Here is an 11,243-nt window from a genome sequence, read left to right on the forward strand (position 1 = left end):
GAAAAATTTGTCAAACAAGTGTGTATATTTGCTGAAATCTGCCAATTGAATTTGTACTTGTTTCAGTTGTGGTATGTGAACTCTCTGCTGGTTGCTTATAATGCTCTAATTCCCTTGAAAATTCCCACGACCTTTGTGTCCTGAGGCATTTACAGCCAGACGTGTGTAGTAACTATAATCTGCACCGGTACAAATAAAGTCATTATAGGCCATTAATATGTAAAGTACATCCTTAGATTTTATCCCCCCCCCCCCCCCCGATCTTGATGATTTGCAAACTAAATGCACTCTACTGCTGTTCAGTGATAATGTATGGATATAAAAAAAAAAGGACCATGACACAATTCAGCATTTTAAATTGTAATTAAAAAAGTTATAATAAATTAAAAGTGAAACATAATATGCGGAAGCAGCAAAGAAAACGACAGGATCTCTTGCTGCTGCTGTGTACATGTGAGGCTCGGAGGTCACTGAAGCCAGTCCATCCATGACGTTAATCCACTTCAGATTTCTTGGGCAGCTGATTGTCAACTCCCTCGGATGTTACCGATAAGCTGATCCTGTTCCATGCATGATAAATCGAGTCATGAGGGTGTCAATAATCTAAAGTGTGCAGCTAAAAGTTCCTGCTCTATATATACTGTGACAGGAGAGAGAACTGGTTACATTCTCCTTGAACTCCTAGAGTTCAGTGAATCATACCAGAAAAACTATCTGCAGCGACAACTCCAGGACTGTCACGATTACCTGTGTCTGCACACACATTCACACATACATGCACACAAACCATGATCTGTAAACTGAGTAGGTTTTGCCAACTTGGCACCCTTCAACGTCCCCACCGGTGACCTATTCTGTGTCTGAACACAAGCCAAAAGATCACATGCAGAGGCTCAGCAACATTGCATCTGCCTGTCCACATAAGAGCATCAAATATATCAAGAGATCATGTGTTTTTTAAAAGGTGGTTCAGGCTTCCAGCTGAAGGGAAAACCACGGGACGGAGTTGACACAGTGGCTCGTCTGAGACAATCCTCAGACATTGTCATGCTTCACAGAGGACAACTGGGAAATCTACATGGATGCATGGGTGGTCCAGCTTTATAATTCCCTGAAACAAAACAAGAGATTCAAATTATCTGGACTAATAATACAAAGAACTGGTGAATACAGTCCTAGTTTAGATTCCTAATTCCCTTACCTGAGGTGTTAGATTTTTTTGAATCCTTTTCAGTTTGGCCCTTTTTCGTCCATTTTTTGTCACAATTGTTTCTTCATAGAACTCGTGGGCCAAGTCGCCGTCTTCATCAAAGAACAAAGAGCTGCAGCAGAGAAGAAAACATTATTATACATCTAAATAATGTGCCCGAGTGAATTCAAAACTCTGCACAGCCAAGGCTTGGCAATACAACAAGACCGAATCATTTTACATAATCGGAAAAAAACATTTGTGCACATTCTGCATTTGCTCTCAACGTGAGAGCCAGTATGCACAACCACAACAAAAATAAAATGTGGTGTTTGGATGTCAAGCCCACAAACCCATGAGCAAAGAAAAAAACAACAACCAGCTGCTTAGTTTGCTGAAGCCTCAGCTCTGTTGGACTGTCAGCTGTTTTCTTGTGGGTAAAGTGCTGTTTTTTGAAAGGTCAGGGTGAACGGTAAGCTAACAGGTCAGCTATGAGTGTGGAAATACCCCTTGGTTAACAGAGGTGTATGAGGGGAGAGCTAAGACCACTACTGCAACACCACGTCTGCAGGAACCAAACAATGCTATCACGTCAAAATTTAACTAGTTTTCTCTGGAATATTTTGGACGCGAAGGGGACAGGAGGCTACAAACTAATCTCAAAATGATAACACTCAAAATTAGTAACCTAATACTGTTTTCACTTTGTAGAAATGTCAATATAAGCATTCATCTTGTGAGGCATCGTGATAATAAGAACATCACGTTTTAACAGTCCGCTATAATCGTTGTGATATGTTCGATGGTCCCACGTGATCCCGAGGCTGCTAATTACCTTCGTCTCGTAAACACCCAAGGCGTTGCGCCTCGGAAACTTCGAACTCTGGCCAGGGGCTGCTCATTTCCATCTTTGGTTGGGTCTTCCACACTAACTGAGCCAGAAAAAGGCCAAAATCCTTTGGATCTGGAGCCGCTGCCACCCATCTTCAGCTGCAGCACATTATTTTCTTGGGTCACAGAACTGGCAGTGGTGCTACAGCGTCACTGTATCAGATGAGAGGTGACCTTCAGGATAAAACACAGGAGAATAACACATGAAAGGTTCATTTCTTCCAATATATTATGAAAACAGGCAAAATTATTTTTATATTAAAAAAAATAAGAAAAACCCCAAGTTGGAGATCCTGGTTTTGTGAGGCCAGTATTAATGGTGCCATAAGAAAACAAATGCACAGCACCTACAGCCAATGCAAAAGCTACAGTAGATGCAGTGATTACACATCAATGTTCGGCTAAGTTTACTTTTCTTGTGGCTGACATAACAGAAGAGACACCGGAAACAAAGCCAAGTCTGTTGACGAGTCCAGCTGGTTTCTAATTCACATGTCCTGAGGGTCTGAATGTAGCAGGCCGGTGACATGACAGTACAACCTCACATGAACACAGCCCTGCCACAGACACACGGAGGACCACCGCACTGTGTCATGATGTGTGAATCCATGTCGGACATTTAGAAAAGCCCAGAACACATAGGTCAGCTGTGCTCGTGTCCAGAGGGCTCGTTAACATTCGGCTACCTGGAGAGGGAAAGCTAACGTTGCTAACCCGAAGCAACAACATGCAGTATCAGCCCCTACACGTGTGTTACTCGCTGTCATGTCACTTTACGCCCTGGCTGCTAACGTTAGCTTCAAAGAAAGGCAATTAGCTCCCCGTTGCTAGCATTAGCCAGGTCGACATGTTCCCATCTGCTCTTGTAGGGCAACGTTCACTGACGAAATGCCAAACGCTACCATTAGCTGCGTTGCTAACCGGCGTCTGTCGCTTCCGTTGAGCTGAAAACGTACCTAAAGCGGCCCGTTCGCTGGGGAGAGGGTCGCTTGTGGGATGATACAGCTGCACAAGCTCGGAGCTTATAACACACACACACACACACATACACTCACACACACGGCTGAACTAGCTGTTTATGCTAACGTAACACGTTGTTCTTCCTGGCTTCTTTTTACTGTCGACTGCAGAAGGGACGCGAGCAGGTGTCGCCGCGGCGTGGACGGGAGGGACAGAGAAGAAGAAACCTCCTGTCGTCTGTTCATGGCACATGTGCGATATCCACATAACCCCACCAATGAAGAAGAAACTACACGTACAATACATTTTAAACTATATATGGTTGTGATGTTTTTTATTTGTAAAAGACATTTAAAAAAAAAGAAGTTATAAATGTATTTTTTGACAGGTCTGATTTGCAAAGGAGAAGCACTTCCCTAGTTACATGGCAACAAAATGCTTAATTGTCAGCCCTGGCTTCTGATTGGTTAAATGGTTTAATAAAACTACTCCTTGACCATGTTTATGTTCCTATGCACGGTTTTGTATTTGAAGAAGACATTTTTACAGTTAACATTTCAGCCGGACTTCTGAGTTTTGTTGAAACCCCACAGTCCACGAGGACTCTACCGTGTGCATTTTTCAAGAAATAGACAAAGCCAAACTCACAGTACTCTTGTTTTTATTTTTCCTCTTTGTAACTTTGTAACAGCTGTTTTGAATTGTGCTATATAAATAGAGTTATTATTCATATTATTAAAATCATGTGGCCAGCAAATACTGTTATCTACCTGGGGCTGTTATTCATAGTTTGGGTTTAGCATTAGTTGCAAATAATGAAACTCCTAATTCCGCAACATGCAATGACTTTCGAGACAATAAGGTGCTTCCGCATACATAGAAACAGCTGGCACGAAGCTAAATCCATATCCAGCTTCAGCTTAGCTTTACCACCTTTAGGATGAGTCTGAACACAAACTGTAAAACCAGACCTTAACATCTAACACCAGAGGCTGATCACACTTAATCTGGGGCCATCTGAAAGTAAATTACTGCAGCCAGGTTCCAAATACCTTGTGGAAAAGCCGGCTCTGAAGAGTGCACACTGTTATTACATTTTTAGAAAATAGGAAAAGATCCCTTGAATGTTTCAAAGTCTTACACTAACTGACAGCAGATATCAGGGATCATCAGCAGATGTTAGTGACCACCAGCAAACGTTAGGGACTTATTATGAGTTGTGTACCTCTGTAGACACCCTCTTCTAAGGCAGATACTGATCAGACCTGGGTGTGTGTCCCTAACATCCTGGGGCCCAAAATATAAATGACCATGTACAATTTAAAATCACTGCAACAACAACATTAGTTGACCTATCATTTACTATCATCAGTTTATTTGATAATTAGAATTGAAACTTTTAACTTATCCAGATCCATTTCACAGGTTTATTAAAGTGCCAAAATTTAAAAAATAGTCTCAAAAACAGTTAACAACAGTGGTTAAACTCGCACAATCAGTGGCAGTGTCTTTAGGTGGTTCTCACTAAATGTAACAGCAGCATCCCTTCTTCTTAAACAACCCTTTTTCTACACAATGTCATTGTCGGAGGTCTTCCCCTCACTTTTCCATTGCTTGAAATATTCGTATTGATCCCCGATACTGATCCATGATGGTAGCAGAAGGCTCTTTTCAAGCGGGAGTAGTAATCCTCGCCATCGCCTGCTTCGTCCTTTCTCTCGCGAGAGCGTAACGCTTCACAATCTGCCGGACATGCTCTTCTTCTTCTCGTTTCAGGATCCGCAGAAAGTTGCACAACTCAGGAAAGCTGAACGCATCCCACTGTGGAGGAGGGCAAGTTCACAGTAAAATCACACGGTAACTGTCAGGATATTTTGACGTCTCATCATATGACCAAATGGAAACTTACATTGACTTCCCCAGTCTCATTTTCTTTCAAAACCAGACACAGGATTTTCTCACTGGGTCCGGCAACCAAGCGTAGGTAGAGTGGACAAACATCATCAGAAAGTTTACGCGTGTACACTAAGTAGAATGGGGAAAAAATTAAAAAATGTAATACTTGATAACACAGTTCTGTTTTACTTAAACACACAATATTAAGAACACTACCTTGACTTTGTCTCTCAGTGCGTTCGAACAGGGCAAACTTGGCCGGGTTGTCCACCACAGTGAACTTGTTGAGCAGCGCCTCGATCACTTCCCGTACCCGTGTTTGGGAGCTTATGTGCAGGTGTTTCGCAGTATCTTTGGGGAGGTAGAAGGATGTCCGCCTTTTCATCCGCCTGTCCTGCTGATCTCCGTCTTCTGTCGAGCACATCGGGCTCTGAGGAGGAGGGAGGGAGATCGGCCGAAGCAACTGAAAGTGGACCTTGATGAAACCAGTGTAGAACCCGTCTTTATTCTGCGAGGTGGACAGATGGACAGGATTAGATGGGGAGTGAAATTGTTTCAGTATATACTGTAAGTTCAGAAAACAGGTTAATGTGTCACTCACCACCATCATGGAGAGGTTACTGTTGATCTGAGCGTTATACTCCTTAACCTTCTGCTGAATCTCCCCGACACTTAAACCCTGTTTACCCAAATCGATCTTTTCATCCTGAATTGTAAAGAGCAGAAAACACATGGCGTCAGCAGAAAGCTTGACTTCACACATGAGCTTTAAGGATGAAGAGAAAGTGATGAAGCAGAAGTAACAGTAAAATAAATAAGCTTTTACTCTATCATCTCAAATGAAGCAATGCATGAATGAATATCACTAAAAACAGAAAGTGAAACCTGCTTTGTGCCTCAGGAATAATCAGCTTTTCCACCGCATCCCCATTGACCCTCTGACCTTTTGAAAGAAAGATGTATATGCAGTAAAATATAGCTCCGGCTCCGAGCCACTGTCCTCTGCAGTATTTCCTCGGGTCATTTTCTCCAAGGTTCAGATGAGCGGGACTTTGGATGATTTAGTATTTCTGTCATCCACACTATCTTAAATTATCTCCAGATCTGTGCATCCAAAATGTCTCTGCTGTCCTTTGTCTGTCTGGAGAAAACTGGTCCCACTAACAGCTCCACAACCCCAGCTTTCACATCAGCTCCTCCCTGACAATAAAACTTCACAAAGATATCTAAAAGGGGCCGGACCACTCCCACTGAGATCTGCTAAAATGACCCCGAGGTAAAAATATTTTCCTCATGTTATTGTTCATGTGTGTGAAAAGAGTGTAAAAATGCTTTATAATACATTAAGGATAGGAAAGGTTTGCCCAATGCTCATTATTGTCCATATCAGCTGTAGCTTCCCTGAGGGCTGAGCAGGAATGTAAGTATTTAGACCTTCAAACTAAAGACACATTTACTAATAGACTTACGAAAAGAGGCTTCTGGACATTTTATCCAGTTTTTGTGCTTTTTAAAATAATATCAGTAAAACAAAAACAAAAAAGTGTGATCTTTTGTCTGACTGGCTTTCCAATTTTTACACTGAGATTCTCCCTGATTTTTGATGTGTTTAAAATCAGTGAAATACTGCAGCAAAGTAGTTAGTTTATGAAAATGACAGCTGTGAGGTTGATCCGTGCATGATAAGACAAAAATATTAAATATTGATGACAAAATAATCACAACTCGAGCCAAAGCACACTCAGTTTGGGTTGATACATAGTAAAAAAACGACTTTAAATCTGGTAAGTGGTGGTTTGTTGATCACAGTAGTGCTAATATTTTGTGGTTCTGTAATAAGGACATCTGTCTTATTTGTAAGTTGTTATGTTGTCCCCTCTCCTCAGCTCTCTCCTCAATTACTTTCTGTATAGAAGCCTCAACAAAGAAGAGGTAATAAATCCAGTATCTTTGAGGACATGTGGCACAATAAAACAAAGCAGACAGCAGTGGGCAATCTGGTTGACTCCATCTGCTTTGACCTGCCCACCCACACAACATGTTTTAAATTCTAAAACAATCATTTCGGCTTGGTTTCTTATTTCAATCATTTTCTATCTTTGAAAATTGATTAAATCAATCCCTATAGGACCACAATGCTTTCTGTACAAGTGTGTAACTGCAGCTTCATTCCTCACCACATTAGTGTCTGTCTCGATGGCATCGACAGACAAATCTCCCTGGTCTGTTAACAAACTTCCATCTATGCTGCAGTCAAGCTGGATGAATGGTTGACAGCGGTAGTGACAAGTGTAACTGCATTCTGAGAGAGAGAGAGAGAGAGAGAGAGAGAGAGAGAGAGAGAGAGAGAGAGAGAGCATTAAAGGGGGCACGGTCTCAGCTATGCTTTGGCGACTCGGCAACTCGTGTTTGTGCTGAAAAGAATCACCCAAAATCACACTAACCTAGATATATAATCTATGTTACATAAGCAATATACCAATGGTTTTGTATATACAAAATAAAAAATAGCTAAATAGATATTTAGAGCCTATTTTCATTGCAGTTTGTCTGACTTTTAGTAGGATTATGCAAAACATACAGAATTGTTTTTTTTAGGTGGATAGGTTTTAGGCCAAGGAAGAACCCATCAACTTTTGGTGTTGATTCGATCAGGGAGGCTAAGCCAGGATTTTAGTTTTTGCTTTCTTTAACTTTATAATATAATAATGCAGAGATCTTGTGATCCTGTGTGCAGTTTGGTGCAGCTTGATTTTGGTGCAGCTTGATTTAGTAAATGTTGACAGTTGGGCCTCGGTGGCGGTATGTGCTCTATTCTAGTTTTTTCTAATTGCTACATCGCTTCTTATCTTTTGTTGAACTGGGCTCTCAACATGTCTCAGAAACGCCTGAAGTCAAACGATACGGAGAAACAAAGACATTCCCAGGTAGTGTCCGAACCAACATCCAGTTAAAACATGATGTGTACCAGACCATTCCTACCAGATCGGGACAAACCCTGATAAAGATTCTCATGACTTGGAAAACACAACATGAGCATCCTGCATCTGGTGATACTGGAAGCTGGAAAGGGAGGATTTTATGAATGGATGAACATGGAGCGACACAGTTGATTCACTCTTTAATGTTAAGATTTTTAGCCATTTTTTACTGTAAGGTTAAATTACAGAGAAGTTTATCATTAAGTTTAATACTGATTTTCTTTAGAAAGGAAGCAATGGTTCACAATGTCTATTATTAATCCTATTGGCAGGAACAGCCTGACATGCAGATTTAGTGGCTGGTTGCCTGTTTTTGTAGGTCAATGCCTACAGTCAAAAACATGTTTTGCTTGTAAACACCAACCATTAAGCTGGTTTTATACCATATTTTTCTTCTTGACATGGAAAAAAGGGGCAAACGCCTTCAATGTGTTAGTCTTTCTCTGGCTTTTTTCAGACCAATTGTGGCTCAAAACACCAACTCCATTTAAGACAAGTCTTTAAAAAATGTTTATCCAATATGCAGCATACGTTTATTAAAAAGAACACAAATAAAAAATTGGTCAATATAATTACAGCCACAAATGTTACTCTCTGGGTAAATGTAAATGTTGGGGACTATTCCGCTGTAGATTTTGTGTGCAAGTTATAATTTGCTGCAGCAGGACAGTGTTTGTTGGTCTGACTAAATAATAAGTTATATATCTACCAGTGAAGGTCATTGCAGGCCACAGTGGTGGTGTCACCATGGTGTTTTTAATAGTTTTGGATGGTGATGGAGCTGTACGGCACAGATTAATGATCTACATCAGACTTGGACTATAAAGAAAATACTTTATAGTCTATTGTTTTGGTCTTTTCATGGTATTTGTTGACAATAGGAGTAATATATAATATCACCTAAACTATAAAATCTCAAGGATCTCTTATCCTTTCAACACATTAAATTAGATTCATGTACAGAAGTTACTCACTGGTGCAGCGTAAACCCTGCTTGTAGAGCCCCCAGATGAATTCTCCACACAGGTCACACCAGGTGAGGTGAGCGTGACTGTAGATCTGGAAGTCATGACCCATCTCTCCTGTCCGACGCCCGGGTGCCTCGATGCTGACGCTGTCTCCAACCAGTCGGACGACGCTGAAGGAGCAGGGCTGACCCGATGGGGTGGCGCGGGCCGCAGGAGCAGCCAGCTCGATAGGATCATTCAGACTGAGGTCCTGCAGCTCGATCAGCTCACATTTAGACATCCTGTCCTCGATACAGACACTGACATGTCAGTGGCATACGGCTCTGAGAGGAGACAGCATCAATATGAGCACTTGTACATCTGTATTGAAGACGTGGTGGATGCTGTGAGTGGTGAAGTGTACACAAGCACCACGTCAGTTTGTTCCATCCACTTCCAGCTTAGTTTGTTGTGTAGAGGAACAATCAGCCGTCAAATCCTTAGGATCTGCAAGACAGATGACACTTTTAATACATGCATGGCATAGTGTAACATACAAAAACCATGCAATACACATGAATGATGCTGCATTATGCTATAGGATTTAACATTGGGAAAAAAAGATTAACCTCTGTTATCTGATGCCATGATTCATATGATTATGTTCAAATATGGGACAGGATGTCGAGTATAATCCTGTGCAACCCTGGGACAACACATCCTGTTTTTCTGCACCTGACAGTGAAACAAAACCGAACTGATCAATGTCATTTCTTTCATTAAATTCAGCACAGGACAAACCTAAAATGTAACATTTCAAATATCAACATGCTATACAGTTTATTCTTTTTATTTATAGTTATTTATTCAAAAGAAATCAACTGGTTTTTTTTAAATACATTGGCCAATATTTCCGTATCAGATTTTTTGACTCCTAAATATGGGTACCGGCATCGGCCTGCAAAAATCTGTACTGATTGGGCTCCATTATAGCCAATTTCATAGCTATATAATCGTTTTTCAGATAAAGGTTATAAATATAAACATGTGACTATCTTATCCACTTAAAATAATTTAAAACTAATTAACCCAGAGGCCATTTAATGCTCTTTAAATGTTCACCAATTTATATAAGTAGCCATGACAATGACAGGTGTCATTGATTCAACTGAATAATCCTTTTGGCTGATACCTCCACTTGAGAAAGTTAGTGTGTCCTAGATTTTGTAATAAAGTATTTAGCTATTACAGAGTGAAGTAAAATCTTGTTCCCACCGCTGGTGACAGAATAATCACAGACAAGGAATCACACACTATCACTTCCTGCAGATAAAAACAGAGCTGGCCTGTTTAACAAGTTCGCAGACAGGTGCATGTTTAAGTTAGTGTGACTCGTTTCACTGTGGAGCTGCATATTGTGACTAGAATGTGAACAACCCGGGATGTTTCTGCCAAGTGGGTCACCACCACCACCACCACCACCTCCACCACCACCACCACCAGCAGCAGTACACGGTGCACTATTCCCACAGGCCAACAAGAATACACTGTGACCGGGATCATTCTGCTGCTTCTGTTAATGACATGTGAAACTATGCTCGTATGGTAAAAAAACAAACTTGGTATTTCATCTGCCATTTGTTGCAAGAAGCATTTGCAGTCTGTCCCGGGACAGCCCGGTTTCACGCTGAGGTCTGAAACGGAGCAACAGTCTCATCTGACAGCGAAACACATGACACAATGAAGCGTTAAATAAACGATCTTACCTCTTTCACTTCTCCATCATGAGCTCAGAGGAAATCTGTGGTAGTCGCAGAATTAGAGCAGAACCTCTCTCCAGCCTCACGCACTTGTGTTTGCGCATGAGTGCGGATTACCGTCTAATCCCGTGTGCGCATTAACCCGTCCCGACAGGAGGACACTATGAGGAGCCACAAGGGACAAACCTCACTACATGCACACGGACATGTTACCACATACTATTCACATGCATGTGCATACACACAGTGGTGGGATGTAACAAAGTACATTCAGTTAGTTGTTGAAGTTAAGCACATTTTTTATGTATCTGTACTTTACTTAAGTACATTTATCACTTTATCTGTACTTTCTACTCCACATACAGTTTGTTACATGTTCACATTGATTTTTTAGTTTAGCTTTAAAATTAATCAATAATTTGAGGAGGGTTGTTTCAATGATCCAATCAGAGCAGATAGGTAACAATAGACCCCGCCTCCTGCAGCAGCATCACTAGTGAATAAGAAATAATCTGAAATGGATCTAGAGGAGACCAAACCTCGGCTATGATGACCTAGCAGACTGTCGCATTAGTGTTCTTAGTGTTCATTAGTGTCTTGGCTAGTTTAAATATATTGT

The 11,243-nt window shown here is 41.1% G+C and overlaps 2 protein-coding genes across 2 annotated transcripts; both read right to left on the bottom strand.

Annotated features, from left to right (window-relative positions):
- Positions 1-344: 344 nt before the first annotated feature.
- Positions 345-3,235, bottom strand: tusc2b (tumor suppressor 2, mitochondrial calcium regulator b). Its single transcript, XM_034584805.1, has 4 exons — positions 3,037-3,235; positions 2,025-2,254; positions 1,202-1,322; positions 345-1,111 (listed from the first exon to the last, which is right to left on the bottom strand). The coding sequence occupies exons 2-4, from the start codon at positions 2,171-2,173 to the stop codon at positions 1,046-1,048; spliced, it is 336 nt and encodes a 111-aa protein (XP_034440696.1). The 5' UTR covers positions 2,174-2,254; positions 3,037-3,235; the 3' UTR covers positions 345-1,045.
- Positions 3,236-3,689: 454 nt separating this feature from the next.
- On the bottom strand, positions 3,690-10,893 carry rassf1 (Ras association domain family member 1). Its single transcript, XM_034584800.1, has 8 exons — positions 10,631-10,893; positions 9,297-9,371; positions 8,892-9,208; positions 7,114-7,238; positions 5,538-5,642; positions 5,153-5,444; positions 4,950-5,065; positions 3,690-4,861 (listed from the first exon to the last, which is right to left on the bottom strand). The coding sequence occupies exons 3-8, from the start codon at positions 9,163-9,165 to the stop codon at positions 4,712-4,714; spliced, it is 1,062 nt and encodes a 353-aa protein (XP_034440691.1). The 5' UTR covers positions 9,166-9,208; positions 9,297-9,371; positions 10,631-10,893; the 3' UTR covers positions 3,690-4,711.
- Positions 10,894-11,243: the final 350 nt, after the last annotated feature.

This window comes from Hippoglossus hippoglossus, chromosome 5 (assembly GCF_009819705.1).
Source record: "Hippoglossus hippoglossus isolate fHipHip1 chromosome 5, fHipHip1.pri, whole genome shotgun sequence".
Taxonomy (NCBI): domain Eukaryota; kingdom Metazoa; phylum Chordata; class Actinopteri; order Pleuronectiformes; family Pleuronectidae; genus Hippoglossus; species Hippoglossus hippoglossus.

Coding starts and splice junctions, on each gene's coding strand:
- tusc2b (XM_034584805.1), bottom strand. CDS start 2,173: ATGGGTGGCAGCGGCTCCAGATCCAAAGGATTTTGGCCTTTTTCTGGC. Junction 1,323..2,024: donor TGGGTGTTTACGAGACGAAG/GTAATTAGCAGC, acceptor TCTCTGCTGCAG/CTCTTTGTTCTTTGATGAAG. Junction 1,112..1,201: donor AAAAAAATCTAACACCTCAG/GTAAGGGAATTA, acceptor GTTTTGTTTCAG/GGAATTATAAAGCTGGACCA.
- rassf1 (XM_034584800.1), bottom strand. CDS start 9,165: ATGTCTAAATGTGAGCTGATCGAGCTGCAGGACCTCAGTCTGAATGAT. Junction 7,239..8,891: donor GCAGGGTTTACGCTGCACCA/GTGAGTAACTTC, acceptor TCTCTCTCTCAG/AATGCAGTTACACTTGTCAC. Junction 5,445..5,537: donor GTAACCTCTCCATGATGGTG/GTGAGTGACACA, acceptor TCCACCTCGCAG/AATAAAGACGGGTTCTACAC.